This window comes from Camelus bactrianus, chromosome 13 (assembly GCF_048773025.1).
Source record: "Camelus bactrianus isolate YW-2024 breed Bactrian camel chromosome 13, ASM4877302v1, whole genome shotgun sequence".
NCBI classification, from domain to species: domain Eukaryota; kingdom Metazoa; phylum Chordata; class Mammalia; order Artiodactyla; family Camelidae; genus Camelus; species Camelus bactrianus.
In genome coordinates, this window is record NC_133551.1 from 61758359 (window position 1) to 61779880 (window position 21522).

The following is a 21522-nucleotide window of genomic DNA, read 5'->3' on the forward strand; positions in this document are numbered from 1 at the left end:
CCAATTTGTTGACTGCCAATAATCGCCTCTGTGGGAGGCATGATGGGGGATGAAAGTATCTGGAGAATGTAAATGTAGAGAGAGACAGACAGAGAGGTGGATGGACTCTTGAGATAAAGCCTGAAGCCTGTTACACTGATCTGGTCTTGAAAGTATGTGGGCTTCAGAGCTGGAAAATCTTGGGTTTCAGTCTCTACTTTATCACTTACCAGCTGGATGACCCAGGACAAGTGATTGAACCTCTCTGAGTCTCAGTTTCCTCTTCTGTAAAATGGGGATAACAGAAGACACACACCTCATAGGGTTGATGGGAGAATGAGAGCTACTATTTGGTACCCTACACATAGTAGGTGCCCAGGCAGTGGTATCTCCAGACTAGTAGGGACTAGACTGAGCCCTTGTGTCACTCCAACATCACGGCCATGACATTCCTAGAGGAGCCTGGCTCAAGAGCAGTGGAAATAGGGAGGCTGTGGGGAGGGAGGGCCTGGAGGCGGGAAAAAGGATCAGAAAATAAGACCCATTAGAAGTGGGACTGAATTTATTGCATGAGCTGTTGAGCTGGGGCATCCCAGGAAGGCAGAGTCCCCTCAATATAAGGAAAAGCTTCTGAAGGGAGGTCTGACAACATGAGGGGCTGTTCAAGGGTGGTAGTGAGCCCCAGCACAGAGAAGCGACCTTAAGAACACTTGGGTGGATTCCCACACTGAATAAGCAGTGGTCCTAAAAAGCACATGGATGCTTATTTAAAATGCAGATTCCTGGGCCTGGGCGACATTCAGAAATCTTCACCTGTGCGCTAGGTGATGCTTTCAGGCTGGTTGGCTGACACAAAACTGGGAGCCACTGGGCAGAGGTGTGACTCTGATCTCCCAGCTCCCTTGGCATTCTAAGAGACTAACATTTGGGGGAAAGTGAAGGGCTGGGGAGTGGGGGCCTCCTTCTTCTTGGAGGGCAGGACTCAGGAAGGGACAAGTGGTATCTGAGGGTGGTGTGTGTACATTTCCCTTTTTTGCGTTTAGGGTTAGACCTATGGAGACACTTCCAGATAGTGGGACTGCCAAGGGCTGTGACACTGAGGAACTGCTCCTGGAGGGTATCACAGGGGGGCAGGAATGGCCAGCTGTCAGGATGGACGAAGGCCTGGATGCCAGCTCTCTGCACCCCTTGTGGCCATAGCCAGCCCAGTAACAATAAGAAGGAACAGACGTGTGCCTCTACTGTGGAGTGAAATTACTTTGCCAGCCTGCTGACAGCACGAGCTAGACAGGCATCTGGGAGGAAAAAGCAGGCAGATCTCACACGAAAAAGTTAAATGTCTCTGGAAAGGGGACTCTGCGCTGTGTGGCCAATTCCTGCCAACACAAGCTGATGCCTAGTTTTCAGTTGTTGCACGTTCTCCAGATTTCACATACGTGTGGCTGCCACCGAGCTCACACATACCAGGGAAAACCTTCTTGCCGGCAGCTTTGTCTCTTCCCTGCCCTTTGAGGAATCCTGGTTACTCCCTGCACTCACGATCCCTGCCACCTGGCATCAGGAACAATCACTTGCTACACTGGTGGCGTCTAGAGGCCTGGGGGCTCCCCACCCACCCTCCAGCCGGCTCATAGTCCATCTCCCTGCCACAGGCTGGGTGCTCACCCTCTGCTCTCTGTGGGGAAGGGAGAGGGCAGGGGAGAAGACTTGCCTTTTCTGCGAAGACCTGGTTGCCAGAGAGCTCGGTGAGGTGTAAGAACTCTAAGTGCAGGGATCCAAACTCTGCCAGGATGCTGCTGCTCCCTGCCATGGCCCAGCCCCAGCTCCTGTTGGAGCCGCTGAAAAGACAGAAGCAGCCACAGTCACCCTTCTGCCGGCAGGACTGGCGCCTCTGCTTCGTGGGGGAGCACCTACTATGTGCCAGGCACTGGACTAGGAGCTTTGCCATATAATCCCAGTTAATCCTCCCTGGCTGTCAGTACTATTCATACCCCCATTCAGCTGATGAGGACACTGAGGTCGGTGAGAGGATGTAACTTGCTGAAGGTCATTTGAACCCAGGCCAGTCTGACATGCAATATTCTGTGCTTTTATTGTCAAGCAGCTTCTGTAAGACGTGTGGGTTCCGGAGGGACATTAGCAGAGCTGCCTTGGTGGCCAAGACCTGATACACACGTGATGCTAAATTTACAGCTGAGATTGATAATGCCGTTGGGGACCACAAAGACCCCATGGAACACTTCATTTCCGTCCACTGGCTGAAGGCAACCCAACGGCTCACAATCATTGCTGCTGTGTGTGGAGGGTAAACAGTGCATGTCTGGGGTCTGAAGAGGGCAGATGAGGAGCAGGGACCCGACTTGGCCCTTTCCCTCCTCCTACAGTCAGTGCTGCCTATGGACACACAATGGCCCCCACCTGGAACTTCATGGAACCCACACCTGAAGAGGGGGTGGTTCTGCTAAGAGCACACAACTGGGGTTGCTGGACCCTGGGGAAGCCCGAGGTTACGAATGAAAGCAGCAGGGGCTCTCAGAGCAAAGATTTCTGCACACTCTAACCACACAGGTCTCATGAACACCTTAGATGGTTGCCAAAATGACCCTGTGACCTTGCTGGAGAAGCCTGTCAACTAACCGCTTCCTGGTACTGAGTGCTTTTAAGGCAGCAGAGTGAAGAGGCAGGGCCTCGGGTAGTCCTCCCATCTGCCCCTCTCATAGATGAGGAAACCAAGGCACAGGACAGTGATCACACAGTAGGTGGAACAGACCCAAGGCTGGTCTAATGCCGGAGCTTGTCCCAACCACCATGCGGCGGCATCTTCTTTCATTATATAATAAGAGGCAAGGACGCTGCCTTTCTAGGAGCTGTCACTTAAACTCTCCCTTAGACCTGCAATCAGGAGGCGCAGAGTCAAGATTGTGAGCAGTGAGGCCTTGGTCAAACCATTTCCTCCTTGTGTACCTTAGTTTCTGCATTCATCAAACTGGGTATGATAATTCATCTCCATTTCTGTGCCTAGGACTTTGTGGGGATTTGGAGAGAAGAGGAAGGTGCAGATGGGGGGTGGCCTTGGACAAGCTGTTTCCTCTCCCTGACCTCAGCTTCCGCTCATGCATCATGATGTTCTTACCTATGGGATGTTTAGGATAATCGGGGACAAGAGGGTCAACCTCCCTCTGCAGGGTTGTGGGGGTCTGGGGGTGAGGACACAGTGGGGTGGAGTGAGTGCCCCCTATCTGTAGGGGCTCCAAGGTGCAGCCAGTGTGTGGCAGGCTGGGGGGCTGGCTCAGCCTGGGCCTCTGGAAGCCCCTCAGCTTCCTTGCTGTGGAAGCTCTGGCCCATGTCATCCCTCTGTCTTTCAGGGACAGGACTGAGGAAGGCAGGCATGGGTCTGGCAGGTCATAGTGTGCCAGCTGAGGGGCACTGCTTTATCTGAGGTGGGCTGGGGCTCCCAGGAGGCTGCCCTTCTCTCTGATGTGGTTTCCAGGGAACTCAGGAAACTCACCAGTCTTCCAGCTTCCAGAAATAATAGAATCGAGTTTTTGGCTCTTTTGGAGCAGGTGACTTGGATAAACATACCCACTTCCTTAGGTGTTTTCCTGACTTGGGGGCAGGTGGGGAGGGACAGGTTACACAAAGAGGGGAAACCTGACTCCTGTATAGTAAATAAAACACCTTCTGTTTATTGAGCCTTTCCAGATGCAGGCACTGGGGCAAGCTGTTTGCATCACGACTTCATTTAAAGCCCACAAGGGAAAGCATCATTAATCCCTGAGGAAACTGAGGCTCAGAGAGGGAAGTGAGTTGCAGAGGTCAGAGCTGGTAGGTAGTGGAGGCAGGATACAAACTGAGATCTGCCAGCCTCAGCCTTAGAGGTCACTTCTCTCAGGGGTCTCCCTGAGACAGCCCCATATCCCCCTATAATGAAGGGGGAGCTGACCCCTCTCTGTCCCTCTTCCCCTCCCCCCAGGCCAAGAGACTTCTTCTCCAGTTTGTGATCTCAGTGAGAGCCACAGGTACCCACAGAGGGTTTCCTGAATAATTGATGTTTCCTGCCCTCACAGAGGAACTCAAGGTTAAAAAAAGCCACCAGCCACCCAACCATCTTTTGTTCTCATTTCCCTCTTCATGAGCCTCTCCTTCCTCTTTCCTCTCTCCCAAAGCTTACCCTCCCAAGTGGGCCTTCTGTAGTGGGGCTGCCTGAGCAGAGGCGGACAGTGGGCCGGCCGCCTTCCTTCTCTCCTGCCGGGCTTCAAACACTGACTCCCCCAGTTCCCAGCTAGGGGACTTAGGCAGGTCGGTGACTTTCTCTAGACCTCATCAGTTAAATAACGGTACACACCCCTCATAGAGTCAATTTGAGGTATAGATTATGTGTGTAATTACTGTCATTGTTACCATTATGTAATTACGAACACCTAAATTACACATTGTTTGTTAGAGTTAAGTTCCTGGTATGTGCCAGACAGCTGTGGTATCTTATTTTTACCTTCACATCCAACTTCATAGGTAGATACCATGATTCTTATTTCATAGGTTAGGATACTCAGACTCAGAGAGGGGAAGACAGTTTTCCAAGGTCACACAGTAAGTGATAGAGCTGGAAGAATTGTATCCAAATACAAATTCTAGGTACTTGTGCCCCAAATGTATCTGTTCTGGTCAGCATCCAGAGACCAGGTCTTCTGATCAGCCCTGTGAAGCAATGGGAAGCTCTGCCCCCTGCTCCCCAACCTGCCTTTGAAGTCTGCAAGTGGGCCTGCAGCCCGTGTTCTCTCCCCTGGGGGAGGGGCTGCTCCACAGTGCCCCTCCCCAGCCTGGTGGAAGCTTCTGAGTATGTGCGCACCTATGTATGCATGCACACACGTGTATGGTGTAATCATTAACTCTGGAGCCAGACAGATTTGGATTCTAATTCTAACTCTGCTTTGCTGCTATGTGACCTTGGGTAAGTTACCTCATCTCTCTGAGTCTCAGTTTCTTCACTGTTAAAATGTGGCCCATGTGGTTGTTGTGAGGTGAAAAGAGAATCTGTGTCATCATGCCTGGGACACAGTAAACATTCAATAAATGCAAGCAATTATTACAATGTGTGTGTCTGTGTGTGACAGGAGCATGTGCCTGTACATGCATATTTGTGTGTGAATCTGTGCAAAACCGTAGAGATGCGAGAGTGTGTGTGACAAAGGAACCCTTTGTTTCTGAGCCTTTACAATTTGGGTGGGTGGCAGTAGAGTGTCTACGTGTGTGTGAGGCTGTGGGTGTCAGAGAATGAGTTAGATTGATTCAGCCGCAGAGGCCCTTGGACTGGCCACTGCCCCTCTCCCAGAGTCTAGTGGTCCCTGTAGGTCACAGATCATGGCTGCCTCTGCCTCCAGGCCTGCCACCAGGGAGCAGGAGCAGTCACACTCACCCGGGGACCACCTTCTCTCAGGGCCCTCCTCACCTGGCAGTTTGGGGATGAGGCCTAGTTACTGCCCCTCCTGCTGGGGCCAGGTCAGAGCTGCCCAAAGCCAGCCCTGCTCTGAGCAGGGGCAGCAGTGTGGACTCAGCTCCCACAGCAGGCCCTCTCCAAAGAGCACACTCAGCGCCATGCAGGCTGCGTACACCCCTGACGTTTTCCCTGGTGGAACGGGGAGGCATTTTTAGCAACAGACTTTTACCCAGAAAATGAGAGGGAGGTGTTGCCAGGAAATAAGCATATACATACATATGTATACAGCACCGGCAGCATGCAAACAGCCTAAAAATAAATGTACTTTCTTAATCAGAAATGTCAGGATCTGTGTGGCATCAGGTCTGGGCTCTGAGGGACACAGGTAAAGCTGACAGCCAGGGTCGTGGTTTGTGGGGCTTCCTTGGGGGCAGGGAGTGCCATGCATGGAGCAGTGAGGTGTGTCTGAGCTAAGGGCTTATCCTGGACACTGGGGGGGGTAAGGCCCAAGAAGCTGGACCCTGGACAGCTATAAAGACAGGGTGTTTGTGTCTTGGCTTCAAGACATCTGGCCGTGTTTCTCCAAGATCAATGTTTGTGGGAAAGCAATCTGAGCAGAGATCCAAGTGTCCAGCTCTGAAGAGTCAACTTTGGCACCGAGTTGGGGATTTGATGGGCCCTGAGGGCCCCTCCCTGGCCTACTGTGAGGTTTAAGTGACGTCACACTCCAGGAGTGCTTTCCAACCACAGAAGTGGGAGGTGAAGATGCTGAGCAGGCCGGGTCCTCCTTTCTTCTCAAGGCCCTAGAGGGGGGACCTCCCCAGGACAGACAGGGGGCCGCGGGCACTCTACCCAAAGCCCATGGCCCCCACCTCCCCTCCAGGTTCTCCTTCCCTTCCCTGGGGAAGTAACTGTCGGACCTCGATCCCTGAGGTAAGAAATCACTTCAGGAGACCGAAGGGGAGTTCAGTGTGATGGAAATATTACAGCCTTCCTCCAGGCCCAGGTTGTAGGAGGGCCTCGAGGACGGCCCCAGAACTCCCCGGGTGCCTTCACTTCCTAGGTCTGCTCCATGCATCACAAGTGGCAGGGTTCCTGTCTGAGGGGAGGCCCGGCCGGCATTAGGAGCAGAGCTTTTGATTCTGTAACAAAATGGGTTAAAACTTGGCCCAAATGCCTGTGAGCTAGAAGACAGTGGGCAGTGGGGATAATATAAAAACCTACCCTCGAAGCACTGCTGTGAGGAGTACTTTGGTGAGTCAGAAAGCGAAACCCTGAGCATCACGCCAGGCACTGAGTCCCTGCTCGATACATGGTAGGATCAGTTTTCATCACTATCAGTCTTTCCTCCTGCATGCAGTGTCTCACATGAATGTTTGATGAAGGAATGAACAAAGAACTAGATATGGATCCTGCCCTCAGGAAGCTCGCTGGCAGGTGGGGGAATGTGAAGATGAGGGTGACAAGGGCCACAGGGAAGCAAATAAAGTGCCTGGAGGCCAGGAGAGGCCAAGACGCTTCTGGCTGATGGAGAGGCTGGGCTTGGAAGGCCTAGGGGACTGCGAGAGACAGCAATCCAGGGAGAAACAGAGCAAGGGCAGGCAAGACAGTGGGGCACACTGGGGTCTCCAGGAGCAAGAGTCATGCTCCTCAGTGCATCTTAAAGCTGGCTGGCCACTGTTTCCTTCACTTTGGCCTTGTCCCTTCTCCTCCCCCAGGTCTCAGTCACTACATCTGGAAAACGAGTGGATATAAATACACTCCCACTCTCACTAGAGGGAAGCAACAGGGGCAGTCCGGGGCAGCTAAGTGCCCTGAAGGCTTTGGAGCTGGACTGAGCTGCAGCCCTGGCCCACCCTGCTCTAGCTGGGTCCCTTCTACACTCTAAGCCAGCTCTTTGACTTAGTGCACACCCAGAAAGACACTAGTTCACACACCAAATTAAGCAACCGTTCAGGAGGGTAAATGATGGAAGTGACCAATAAAGATCAATGTTTTAAAACAGCCAGTGGAAAGAAATATACCAGTGGTTTCTTGATTAGTGGAACCACGTGTGATTTTTTTTTTTTTTTGGTCTTATCCAACAGTTTTGGTATAATCCACATTTTTTTTGCAGTGAGAATTTATTATTATTATGGGGGAATTATAATAAATGTTATTGAAAATGGAGTTGGAAATACTGGGTTCATGTCCTGGATAGTTCATTACTGACTTATGTGACCTCGGCCAGGGTCTTTTCTCCTCAGAGTTTGAGCCTCTGTGGCTTGATGTTCCCAGAAGCCCCTCTGGGTTCTGATACTGGGCTCCTGAGACCCAGCGCTGACGGGGACTGAGGGTGCAGGACCCAGGGGTCCCTCTACCCAGGGCACTGACCTCCCAGCAGCTTTGGGTTCCTGCTCATGGTGGGAGGGTGTGGTGTGCCTACTGGCCTGGGACTCTAGCTGGGAGGGAGGGTGGCAGGGGCACAGCTGCAGGGCTGTGAGTCAGGGCAGTGTTAGTGTATGATCGCAGAGGCACAGCGGCCCCTCTCTAGGCCAGGAAGATCAGACCTTGAGCGACCTACACCCAAGAAGCTGGCACTTGTGTGACAAACACCAGCTCAGGTTGAGTCCTTGGCTAAGGCCAGTTTTCTCTGTGCCACTGACTCCCCATGATTCCCATGACCACGGTGGCACTGTCCCCTCCCTGTGCCTGTTTCCACAAAGATGCAGCCGAGGCCACAAGTGCGGTATCAGAAGGCATCCTACCTTTTGAAGTTCACCACGCCTTTTGGGATTCCTGTGGGGGTGTTGAAGGCTGGCAGGAGTTTCTCCCCCAGCTGGATGGCCTTTATTCGGAACACCTGTAAAGGAAGGGTCAAAGGCATTGTGAATCCTGATGGATAAACCTGCCAAGGCTACTGGGCCCAGAGTGGGAGGTGCATTAGGTTCTGGGGTCAGACAAGCCTGGACGTGAACCTGACTCCACGAATTCCTGGATCAGTTTCCTCCCTTATTTAGAAATCAAGGAGAATATTGCCTCCCTCAGAGGGTTGTTGGAGGAATGAAAATTAGATACCAGTTGTAAAGTACTTGGGACAGTGTCAGGGCTATGAGGAAGGCTTAGTGATCATGCTGGGATCAGGGTGACCGCTGGGAAGCTGGAGCAGTCAGGGCAGTGGGTCACCTGTTGTCAGTGCCTGCCTGCCTGCACTCCAGTGCGGGACCAGCGCGCCCCAGGCTGAGCACATGGGAAAGACCCTTGGACACGCATAAAGAGCACTGGATGGGGAGCTCCAGGCCTTGCTTCCCAACTTGGCTTCCATATGCTGCTCAGCAAACCTGTTTCCCCACTTGTAAACCCAGGGGAAGGGCCTTTCCCCTTTGACATTCTGATTCTGCCCACTGTTCTTATTTCAAATACGGGAATGAGTGGCGAAGGTGAATGGCTAAACCGCTGATATGATGGTCAGGGAACCACAAGGAGGTACCAGGAGTCAGGGCCCTTGCCAGAGGCTCTGATCCTTCAAACTGTTCTTCTGATTAATCCAAAAGCACTTGTGACCTTCTGTCTCAGTGGGTTCCCCACTAGGAATTTATTCTAAGAAAATAAATCATCAAGGATGTTGTAAAGACTTAACTTTATGGCTAGTTATTCTAGCGTTGTTTAGAATAGTAGAAAAACTGGAAATATGATTATATTATCAAGCAACAGGGAAATGGTGAAATTACGGCTTATCTATGTAATGGAATACCATGCAGCCACTGAAGTGATGTTGGAGAAGATGATTTCATATCAAAGAAAGGGTTTATAATCTATTAAGAGAAAATATTTCAAAATAGTGTAATTCTACTTTCTCAAGAATTATATACACATGGATGTGTGAAGAAAGGCTGGGAATACACTGAAATATTTAAAATGGTCTCCTTGGAGGACTAGGTTCTTGGAGGATTTTCTTCTTTTGGCTTATCTCTATTTTCTGTGCTATTTTTATAATACAACAAACCCACAATAACTATTTGTTTTTTAAAAGATGAGATGCAAGTCCCCACGCAACCACTCCTGGTGGGGTAACAAGCGTTTCCTTTCACTTCTGGGGCTCAAGGGGGACCAAGTGTGCTGACTCCCTGCATGTTGTTGCAAACAAAGTCACCGTGAGGTCTCTCCTCCAACATGTGCAATTTAAAGACGCTGAGGCAGCTGTCGGGGACTGCAGTGGGGGATGAGTTTGTGGGCACTATGTGGGATGTGGGTTAGAGGCCTCTGTGGGGCGGTGTGATTCTTATTTAGGAAGGATGGAGGGAGGGAGAAGGAAGGGAGAAATCACACCGGGGATGATGTCCAGTGCTAGACAGTGGGTCCCAGAAGTGGGCCTGGGGCAGCCACAGGAGAGTCCTGGTGGGGGTTGTCTAGAATTCAGATTCTAAAGCTTTGAATCACCCTAGAAGCTGCTGGCTTAGCAATAAGAGGCTCTCATTTGAAGTTCCTTATATCTTTATTTGACCCCCGGGCAGGCTGAGCACAGAGGCACAAAGGAGCAAAGGAGCAAAGGAACCCATGGAAACGTGAAACCAAGTCTGGGGCTCCAGGCTGCCCTCTGCCCGAGGACTCAAAGCTAACCCTTCTGAAGTGCTCCTCTCCGTCAGCAAACCACGTTTCCTTCTTTGGAAGGCCCTGCTGCTGGCTGGCACGGCAGGGTCTCAACCATCCCAGGGAGGATGCTGAGTGAGTATGTGGACAGGAGTGGCACACCCGTCCTCCTCATCATTTGGAAGTGGGTATGTGTGCCCAGCGTCTTATCCACATGACCTTCAATCCTTGTAGCAGCTTTGTGGGGAAGGTGTCGACCCTACTGGAGGAAGACAAAACTGAATCTCAGAGAAGCAATTTGCCCAGGGTCGTGGAACTATTAAGTGGCCCTCTTCCAGGACACCAAGCAGCCTCACCAACACAGAGAGATGTAGCCTCAGACAGCCACAGCAAACAATAGGCAATGGCCTAGTGGTTCCAAAACAGAGGTGAGAGAGAACAAACGACAGCAAGAGACAACAGCAAACATTACGTTCTGTGGCACGGGAAGGGCACTGGACTAGGGGTCAGAGCCCGGGTTCAGATCTCCCCACTTAGCCGCTGGGCAAACTTGGGTGAGCCATGTGCTGTCTCTGAGCCTCATCTGCACAAAGGAATAGTGACATGTGCCGTGGCTGCTTCAAAGTGGCCTTCTAGAAGTCAAATGAGAGGATGTACATAAATAAATGTGCTTTGTAAACTGTAACTGTAAATGTGCAAATGCCACCCAGTGCGGCTGTGGTGGTACTTATTCTCATGGGAGCTGAGTCTCTGTAGGGCTGCCCTAGCCAGCAGGGGATTCACCTCCTGCAGTTTCCCTCTGAAGCAAAGAAAGGCCTCAGCCTAGTAAGGGGTGGAGGCTCTCCTTCACCATCCATTCCACAAACACTTGTGGGAAAGACCCACTCCACAGGCACCCACCACGTGTGAGATGGAGGACAGAGAGGAGGAGGCCTCCATCTGGTGTGGCTGAGTCCTGGTGACAAGCAGTGACGCTGGGCCAGGCTGAACAAGGGCGAGAAGCCAGGCTCACGGTGGAAAGGCCACAGGATCAGGACTGGACCAACACAGCCCTCAGAGACCGTGCAAGCCTCACTGGTCACTTTTCAAAGTCTCTTTTCTGCAGTTGTCGGTGTGGCCGGGGGTCTCTAGTCATGTGGTGGCGCTGGGGCAGAGGGGTCAGGGAGGTGTGACTGGAGGACAGGGCTGGTTGGGGATTCTGAGCCACGTAAGCCTCCCCTTGGGCCCTCTGGACAAGGTGCTCCTACCACACCCCACCATCTGTTCTGCCCCCTGGGAAGCCAGGGTGATGGTCTCTTCTAGGGAGCCTTAAAACAAGTCCTCAGAATCACAGGCACCCTCAGAGGAGGGAGGAAGGGACAGGAAGTGTCAGATCTGAGGAGTCCCCAGCTCCTTCCAGGATCGCTGGCCCCCACACCCAAACCTGCCAGCTCTGAGCTGCACCACCCCACCCCCACTCCCATGTCCCAGGTCTACCTCCCATCACCTGGACGGGAGGCTGGCAAGTGCCTTCTTTTGCTCCATGTCATCTTCCTGTGATGGGGTTTTCAAATGAAATTCAGGCCTCGGGTGGCTCACAGGGTCCCAGTGACAGTTATTTAGGGACAAACTGGTACAAGCAGTAATCTCTGCCGAGGAGAGTAGGCTAGATGGAGATGGGCCCTGAGCTCTGGAGATAAAGTCCATGCCTGTTGCCTCCACACTCCTGGCTTCAGCCTGGCTGCTTTCTGTTGAAGGGAAGCAGAGTGGCTCTCTCCTGAGAAGGGCCGGGGGAGGTGAAGAGGGTCTTCTCTGACACTTGCTTGCCTCACCTGCACAGCTCCCTCACCAGCATGGGGCACGATAACTATTTGTCTCTGGGAGGAGAGAGCAGCCATCATGCTGAGCAGTGCAGCCCCTCGGGTAATGGGGACTCCCCCCAGACCCTCAGGCTGTGCTCACAAGGGGATGGAGAGTCTCCTGTTTCTGTGGTTCTCAAGATTCTCTTGCAGTGCGGAAAACATGGGCTTTGGAGCCCTCCAGCTCTGGGGCCAAACCCTTTCCCTCCCGCTCCATTTCACAAGAGCCCTTTGACCCCGGGGGGATTAGGACCACCCCTTGGGGGAGACCTGAGGCCCAGATGTGGGGGAAGGGACCTGCTCAAGGCCACAGGCAGGCGTGGTATGGGGACAAGACACAGGTTTTTTGACTTGGTGTCCAGGGCTCTGCCTTCTTGCCACATTTCACAGCCCTCCTTCTGGAAGCCAACGTGGCTCGCCTGGACTGAGTGGCCAGCAGTGGCTGCCCACCTCCCCTGTCGCCCTCTTGAGACCTGGCGCTGGTGTTTGCTGGTGGCTGGCCCAGAGTGGAGGGCAAGGGATGGCTGTGGAGCAGGCCAAGGCCAAGGGGCCCTGGGGTGGAGATAGTGAAACAACGGTCTTGGCTTTATCAGTCCTGAGAACCAACATCTCTGAAAACCAGTCCAGCAGCAACACAAGCCGGGACAGAGCCCAGGTATCATGGGTGCTGGGCAGGATGGGAAGCTGTGCAGATGGTGGGTAGACCTTAGAGAATTAACTACCAACTGTGGGAGCCAAGTGGGCTCCCCTGGGCAGCAGAATTAAAATATCGGACACAAGAAGGGGAAGAATCTGCAGGTGGTACCATGGCAGTGGGATTCAAATCCTCTTGAACCCCTGTTTCTTTATAGATAAAATGAAGGGGTGGGGTTGGATGTTCTCCCAAGCCCTTTCCAGCCTGGATGTTCCAGGGGCCTCAAATGGCAAACTCACCTCCTCTCCCGTCAGGTAGAAGGCTGAGAGGAGTCCTCCGATGTACCGGATATTCACTTCGAACAAGGATGCTTCTCCGCTCTGTGGGGCAGAAAGACAGGGAGGGCAGGGGGAACATTGGTGAGATGACTATAGGGCTCCCTGAGGCATCCAGGCCCTTGAGACAGGTCACACCTGCCACTGCCCCTGCCCCGCTGACCTGGCCACACCTGGACCAGGCTCCAAGCTCTTGCCCAGTGGGCCAGGCTACCCTTGGTGGTAGTTTTCAGAGCAAAAGGAGAGAGGGATCAGCACCTGCCTGGCAGGCAGCTACTGCACATTTACAGAGTTCCAAATAAACACTGGGTTTGGCTTTCTTCCCCAGCCCTTGCCAGAGGCCATCGGAGCAAAGTTATGCCTGGCTGCTCTCCAAGGAGCTCAAGAACTCATGTGGGGAGCTGCTTGCTGAAGCTTAGCCTGAGGAGAGGCAAATTCTCCTCCTGTCTGGTCACCTCCCCCCCTCAAGGGAGCCCCTCGGCCTAGTAAGGATGATGGCACCTTTCTTTGGGGTGACAGGAAAGTGGAAGCTTCTCAGAAGAGGTTCTGGGGCAGAAAGGGCAGGGCCAAGGCTGGGAGGGAGGGGTGCCAGGCAGTTACTGGTAGGAAACCAGCAGTTTCTCAACCTCAGCTCTGTAGCCCTTAGAGTACAGTCACACTTGCCTTAATTATTACTGTTTTCTTTCTGAAGTCTGGACTGCAAATCAGGGGTATTAGTGCATCACGTCAAGGACCAGATCTGGGTAAACTTCCCACCTGAGCCACTCAGTTGGTTTTTGGACTTAGGGCAAGATATTTAGCTTTTCCCTGCCAGAATTTCTTCATCCGGAGCAGGGTAGATATGAGATGCTGAGTGGGCAGGTGAGATGCCTGCCCAGGACCTGCCCAGCTGGGCATGGCTTCATAAAGGTACCTGTTATTACCCCTCTGCCCATGAGGGCTCCCCTTGGCACACTTCCCACATCATGGTCTTTTATTATTAATAACAACAATGATCATCCTTTTATCTCGGAGAGATCTTCCATTAACAGAGCACTTGCAAAGCTATTCTCTCTTACGCTGCATGGTACTTGGCGAAGTCGTCACTCCCATTTTTCAGATGAGAAAGTTAAGGCTCAGGGAGGTGGAGACCCCCCAATCTTGCTTTCTTCCTAATTTGCCCCCCCCCCCCGCCTGAACGTCCCTAAACTCTCCAGCCCTGCCACCACCTGGCCCTTCAGGCTGTTGCCTGGGACCCTCTCTACCTACCATCTGTATAGAGGACAAGGCGGGCTATGAAGACACTCCTTTTTTCTCCTGCCTCTGCCTTTCTCCCATTGGATACAGGAGGAAACAGGAGGATTCTGAACTTCCTCACCCTGTACAGACTAGCAGAAATCATAACAAGCCTCAAAATCATCACAATGATGATAGCACCACTTTACATCTGTATCGGACTTTATTGTGTTATAAAATGCTTTTTTACAACCCACTGCAGTAGTCAAGCCTCACAAGCCTGTGAATTAGGCACTACCACTGTTCCGTGCTTTGGTTGGAGAAACTCAAGTTCAGGAAGGTGAAATGACTTCCCCAGAGGCTCTCCTGGAGCACTGCTCTTCCAGACTTTCCCCACTCTCTCTGTCTGCCCTGCTCTGTGCTGACATGGGCCTCTCCAGGGGCAGAGGCCTCAACTCTGCCATGAGCTGCAGGAGCTGTCCCAGTTCACAGCAGGATCTGTCACTGGTGGAGCCCTATAGTGCATTTTAATGTGACCCCTCCCAGCTCCCATCTGTCTCCACGTCTTGCTTCCCCAAACCATCTAAACAGTCTCTCTCCATGGTTAGCTGAGACCTCCAGGATGGGCCTATTACTTCAGCCTGGGCTGGGAAATCAGTGGGAGTGGCATCTGGTATTTAAGGCTTTTGTACCATCCATACACATTAGTGTCCCTGATCAGGGATCCCTGCAAGCCTGGAAACCAAGAGGGTCCCAGACCTGGCCATGGGCCTCAAACCAGAGGGCCCCCAGCCCCTCTCACCTATCTCATGATGGCAGTATGGCGGTGAACGGGAGGTCCAGGTTAGAGCAGCTCCAAGCAGATAACCACTTCCCCCTTCACAGAATCACTTTCTCTGATGCTGCTGTTCTGTCTGACAGATTCAGTCTCAGAAGTAGCTTCCTGGGTGTGCACAATGTGCCTGGCACCCCAAGGAAAGGAGGGAACACCTGTGGCTGTCTTCCATCCCAGGGAGACCAGGCTGGCAAATACTCATGGGCTGGCTAGGGTAGGGGGGACATCCCCCATCTTAAAGCTGGTCTCAGCGAAGGGGCCTCAGCATGGAGTGCATGGAGCCCTGGTTCCGAGAATGCTCTGCTGTGTAGCTGGTCTTAGAGACAATGGAGGAGTTGGTCAATGACCTCTTGGGCCCTTTCTGGTCCTAATACCCAGGGCGTCTGACTCACCACGTTCAGGTGGAAGCTCTCTTCTACCCAGGCCTTGGCCTCCTGGAACTCCTCCTTCAGCTCCATGAGGTGGAGGGTGTCGAGGGAGTCGATGATGGTTGCCCCGCTGAGGCCTCCTGCAGGCACAGAGGATCGAAGGTGTGACCGAGGGTCATTCTTATCCTTTCCACCCCAACCACACAAGCCACCATTCCCCAGGCCCTCTAGACGCCTGGGCAGGCTCTGAGGCTAAGGTTGGCCCAGGCATGATCCACGAAGACTCCAGGTCTACCAGCCTTTGAAGGCACGTCTAGGACCCAGCATCCTGCCATGGGCTGCTTCCTCCTCAGGGCAGCAAAGAATGGGTGTCAGATTGGGGAGACCAAGTTCAAGGGCTGAGCTGCTTCCCAGATCTTGATCTGCTCTTATATCTGCCTACAAGTCAACCACCAGTACAAGCCAGGCACTCACCACTTTTCTGTGGTGCTGGGGAGGGGGGGCAGGCGAGTGAACTGGCATTTGGTCTACAAATCTTAACAAATGTACCAGTCCTCTGACTCTTCAATTCCATTCATTATTTTATTCTAAGAGAGGAGAAAAGATGTCATAAATATTTATTCCAGGAAGGTATTTATTGCAGTGTTGTATATAATGAGTAAAAGTTGGGGAAAAAACCCTCCAAGTCCAACAATAGGGGATTAGTTATACAAATTGTGGCTCAAATATAAAATAGGACACTATGCACTATGCAGACATTCACATGGGTGAGGAAGACCTGTGTTAACTGGGGAGTTATCCATGGGATCTGTTAAGCTTAAAAAAAAAAAAGTAGATTGCAAGGAAAAAAAAAAAAAACCCAAAGCCCCACAGCATAATTTCTCACCTGTACACCATGTGAATGAGCCTGCACAGAACTAGGTCTGGCGAGGCATGATTCAGTGGTTATCTCTGAGTGCTGGGATTATAGGTATTTTTTGATTTCTTTCACTCATGGATTATTTTTATAACCAGAGATGTATTTGTGTTTAAAAAAAAAAGGAAAGACATTTTGGGCAGAGAAACCAAATAAATGTACATACCAAAGATTCTGTGGTCACTCTTGCTCTAAGCCAATGAGCACAAAAAGCACAAGCAACAAGGCCTGGCCCCTGCCGCTGGGCCTTAGACTCTCGTCTTGAGAATAAAGGCTGAGCAAATTGTGCAGTTTTTCACACCACAAGCTGAATGGGTGAGTAATGAAGAAGACCTGCCTACATGGGACAACCAGAGCCTGGCATATAGAGGACTGTGAAGGAGGAAAGAGGGAAGAAAGAGATGAGCCTGGTGCTACCTGGAGGGCTTCCTGGAAGAGGTATGAATGCCTCTCATAACTCCTTACAACTATAGTCATTGCCGGCAGCAGCAATTTCCTTTAGGGATCAGAGGGTAGCTTAAGAGGAATAACGCTTCCTTCAGTGTGCTTCTTGCAGAGGCTCAAAGCATTGAGACTTGTAGGCTCTGCCCTCCCCTAGTGGAAAGCTAGAGCTGGCTGACAAGTGCTGAGCCCCACTTGAGTCTGAAGCACGGCTTTGCGGGCACTCCTGCATTCAGAGTCAGCGTCTAATCTCCTTAATAAGTGCTTCCCTAACTGCCCACTTATGTTGACTTTGCAGGCAGAGAATCCTTGTGAAACTCAAAGACTTAACCACTTCTCCAGGCTGAGCAAGGTCTGGCAAAGGGTTAAAGAACCATTTCCAGAAGGGAGGGTTTGTAAGGAAGAGTGGAAGGAGGGGAAGGCAAGGGGACATTGGCTTCCCAATCTAGAGTCACATGTCGCAAGATGGCTTGGACATTCGGGTTGAAGTGAATTTCCAGAATGTCAACCCCTCCTACACTTAAGGATTGGTAGGAAAATATACTCAAAGCCAAACAAAGTTGAACTTTTCCTGGTTTATCCTGGCTGCTTCCCCTGTAGGTGTCCAAGGCTGAACACGGCTCCTGGGAACTCAACCTCCTGAGGTGCTCAGGCCCAGGGACACTGACGGGCCACAGGTGGACAGAGAGGTATTGAGACATGCCCAGGCCAAAAGGCGCTGGCCCAGTGTCCACACTCCTGGATCTGAAGAATGGGCCCCTTCCTGTTAACCACAGGGCCTCAAAACTGACTTCTTAAGGGCCTGGAGGGGTTTTTGAGATCCCACTGCCTCACCCCTAAATTTGAGAGATTTCCCTCCCAGAGAGGTCCTACCCAAGATTAGACCAAGGGAAGAGTGGAGCCCCAGGCTGGGCCTGGTGTGATGTGTTTTCCACAAGGAGAGGGGCCTCTCAGTCCCCTGTGAAACATTTTCCAGTCGGCCTGCTAAGCCCCCTCCCCGACGGGGGCGGGAGACCGCTCTGACCAGTGAAGAGAAGGGAAGCCCAACTGTGTGTCCTTCAAGGCCAAGGGAGAGACGGCCCAGAGTACGTGACTTCTGAATCCTGCCCTGGGCTGACTGGTGTTTTCACCCCATGGGCACTCCTTCTCCTGGGCCGACCCTGAGCCCAGAGGCCCCAGGGCCTGGGCTGCTTGGAGGGCAGCCAGGGCTTCTTGTGACCAGCTGTCCTTCCCAAACACTCCCGAGGCAGCCAGCTGAGAAGGCAGCTCACTAAGAGATCTGTTGGCAAGGTTCTTCCCTTGCTCTCAGGTTCCTGAGTCCTCCTCTCTGTTGCTCTCTCACCCCCGCCCCCACCTACTGCACAGCTGGGCTGCAGGCCAGCAAGGCACTTATTGGAACACTTCTCATTTCAGGCCAGAGGTTGCCCAACGGCCAAGCTGGGCAGGAGAGAAGGCCCTATCCCAAATTCAGTTCTGTCTGCACCTGCAGCCGGCCTGGGTGGCTCCCCAGGGGACAAGACACCTGCCCATTCAGTAAACAGGCCCACGATGATTTATATGTAAAGAGCTGGTGGGGCACAAATAGTCAGGCAGCCAGCTTGGAAGCTTCCCTGGACCTGGACCTGGGGCAGATTCCCTGGTGGCCCACTCTCCCAGCTCTTGCTCTGAATCCTAGCTGTTCAGAAAGGACTCCAGCCCCGTTCCCCTTCCAGCCAGGGCAGGAGGCAGTGAGGTGTGTTAAAAGAACACAGCTCTGGGTTCAAATCCAAGCTTGGGCCAGCAACACAACTGCTGTAAATGTCAAAGTTCTCATCTGTAAAATGAGGTATAGATGAACGGGCTGGGGTACTGAGGAGCTACTGAAGGTTCTTGAGCTAGGATAAAGGTATCATAATGCCCAGTCTAAATATATCTGATAAAGATATCTGTACATGCCTGGCACAGAGTAAGTGCTGGACAAATCAGTTTATTGTTCTTATTTCTGGGGCCCTTAGCTCACCTTGAAACACTGGCCTGGCCGGGGAGATGCAGGTTCAAATCCTAGCTCCATTATGTACTAGTTGTGTGCCAAGGCAGACACTGTACCTCCCTAAGCCTCATTTTTCTCATCTGCAAAATGGGGAGGACTTACCTCATAAGGCTGTTGGGAGGGTTACATGGAGCAGATGGAAAGGAGCTGGTATGATGCTGGGTACATGTGAGCTTCCCCAGTAAACAGAAGTGTGGCCCTCCTTGTCCCTGACTGGCCCTGGGCAGCCCCTCTACGAAGTCTTCTGGGGTCACTGAGGCCTTGTGATGTTCCTGCATTACTGGCCTCTCACCACCCTGCAGGGCAGCGTGGGCACGAGACACAGCTTGCAAAAAACCTTGGCCCAACTTAAAGGACAAGAGTCACATGGGTCCCACCTGTGTCTGCTGCTGCTGAGGCCTTCTCACCCCTGACCTGAGTGTTTGTGTCCAGAAGGGTCTACCTACTACCAGGACCCCTCCCTTTCCCTGCAACTCACCCTGTACATTGTCACTTGACCAGTCTTCCTAAAACCAGATCCACTGTGTCCCTCCTCAGCTCAGGAATCTGCAGTGGTTTTGCAGTACTCATGCAATAAGTGGGGGCAGTAAAGTCTTTTGGGTCTGATTCCAAAGGATCTGGCTAACCTCATCACCCATCTAGCTCTGCTTCCTGGACATGGGCTGCTACTGCAGCTTCCCAACCTTTGCACATGTGGTTTCCTCGGCCAAGAAAGCTTCTCTGTGTATGTGGGCATATGCAAAGCCTACAACTTCTTCAAGGTCACCTCCCACTGGCAGCCTTCCCTAATTGCACCCAGCCAACCTCCTCCTGCTCAGAGAGCTCCCAGGGCACTTTCTTGGGCTTCCCACTTAGGTGACCTCCATTCCTGCCCTGTACTGGGGGGCTGTTTTGCCCCCTAATTAGACTGTGAGCTCCTTGAGATCCAAGGTTCCCATCTCCTCTCACACCCCTTCCCTGCCTTGTCTCCAGGCAGCCACAAAGGCCAGAGCGCCCAAACCCAATGGGCCACTCACCATTCCCTGCAGCCTCAGCATATGCCCTGACTCTGCTAGGATTCGCCTTCCCCATTCTATCTTCTCCTGTGGGGTCTAGAGCCCGCCCCAGTGTCTCCTCGCCCAGGAAGCCATTGTGATCCTCACCCCACAGTCTGCATGAAGTCTCACCCTCCCCTGAGAAATCTTCCCCAGCCCCTCAGGGCCTGCCCTCTGTGCTTCTACCCCGTGCACCTCATCTTAATAGTGCTGTCCCTGCCCTCTGTAACAGCAGGGGCTCAGTCTGCAGCACAGTCATCTCCATGCTCAAGAGACAGCAGCCAAGTGAGGGTGGGCAGGCAGGAGGGCAGGAAACCAGACTGGCCCGTCTCCAGAGCCTGCACTGACTCCCTGGCATCACACTTGCTCTGTGCTGGGTCTTGGCCTTTAGGACGTCACTTGCTCTTGATTCTCCTTCTCACTCTGTGGTTGTTTCTTCAAAGTCTCCTTAACCGGTTCTTCCTCATCCCCAGGCCTTGGAAGACTCTGTCCTTGGGCCTCTACTCTTCTGTGTCCTCCTTCCTTCCCTTCATGATTCAATCTGTTCTCCCAGCTCACCTACCATCCACATGCCAACGATTCCCAGATTTAAATTTCCAGCCAGAGCCTTGACCTCAAAGCCCAGACTCATTATCCAACAACCCCCTACTCATATTTCCACTTGGAGGCCCACAGGAATCTCACCTTTAACATGTCTGAAAGCAAATCCTGTTCTTTCCTCCAAACGTGTTCTCCCACAGTCTTCTCTCCTTGGTTAATGCCAACCTCCTCCTCCCAGGAGCTGCGGCCCCAAGCCCTTGACTCTGCCATCTCTCACCCCCACATCTGGTCCCGAAGCAAATCCTGCTGGCTCTATCTGCACAACAGTTCCAGCCTCCGCCCACTCATCACCTCCTCCAGGTTACCACCTTCAGAAATGGGAGTCATATCATGCCACTCCTCTGCTCAAAACCCTCCAGGGCTCCTCTCTCACTCAGAGGCTGTGATCTGGCCTTGGCTTCCTTTCCCCTTGCCCAGCTGCTCTCCCTCCATTCCTGCTGCTCCATGCTCCTGGAGCCCTTCAAGCCTTAGAGCCTTGGCCTTGGCACTTGTGCTTGCTCTGCTGTAAGAGCATCCCCATCACTCGTCCCTTTCCCTCTTTATTTCCTCAGCACCTTTATCCCTCGCAATGTCACACATGGATCTGCTTCTGTTTATTGTCCTCCCCTGATGGAGCATAACCTCCTGGAGGGTGAACTCTGTTCTGTGTACTGCTGTCCTCTATCCTCCACTGCCTCGAACACCCTCCTGCCCATCACAGGTGCTTGATAAGTATTTGGGAGTAAAGGGCCCCGTCTTCCTGGATGGAGAGGGCTTCGAGGGGGCTGTGGCTCATTTACATTTTTCAGGGCCTGGCTCCAGTCTGGCACCCAGAAGCAATAAAGGTCAGTGTTTTAGTTGAACAGACTAAATCTACCACACAGGCCTCTGCAGTGACCACGTCCAAGGCAGCTTAACTGTCTGCTCCAGGGGCTGGTGCTAATAGACAGAGACACCCTCTCACCAGGCTGCGGCCAGACTGGCCAGGGTAGGCTGAGTGTGTCCACACCACTGCCCTGCACAGAGCTATCTGTTGGTCTCTACAGGGTGAACAGACCCTGGGCTCTCATAACCACTTCCCCTGGGGGCTGCCAGGCCAGGAACCACCCTGCCCTGCTGGACTGTGGTTTGTATCCCCTTTCCTGACTCTGCCGTATTAATGATGATGAGGTTTTTATATGACATATTAGCAAAGAGAAATGGATCGGGCTGGGCAACATCAACTCCGGGAAGAATATTTAGAAGGAGAATAATCACCCAAGGTGTGGCCTATTACTGAAGTATCCTCAGAGCCATGTACTAATGGTTGCATT

General features: G+C 52.5%; 1 protein-coding gene across 3 annotated transcripts in view; it reads right to left on the bottom strand.

The window, feature by feature from the left end:
- Positions 1-21522, bottom strand: part of MAN1C1 (mannosidase alpha class 1C member 1) — a 124832-nt gene that overhangs the window by 19692 nt on the left and 83618 nt on the right. For all 3 annotated transcript variants that reach the window (XR_012511383.1, XM_045511454.2, XM_010948058.3), the window contains exons 3-6: positions 15235-15350; positions 12757-12837; positions 8164-8258; positions 1691-1817 (exon numbers count right to left, since the gene is read on the bottom strand). Coding sequence is in view for 2 of the 3 variants with exons in the window: in XM_045511454.2 (XP_045367410.1) it covers positions 1691-1817; positions 8164-8258; positions 12757-12837; positions 15235-15350 (419 nt within the window). In the remaining variant the exon portion in view is untranslated. The remainder of the gene's footprint in view (positions 1-1690; positions 1818-8163; positions 8259-12756; positions 12838-15234; positions 15351-21522) is intronic.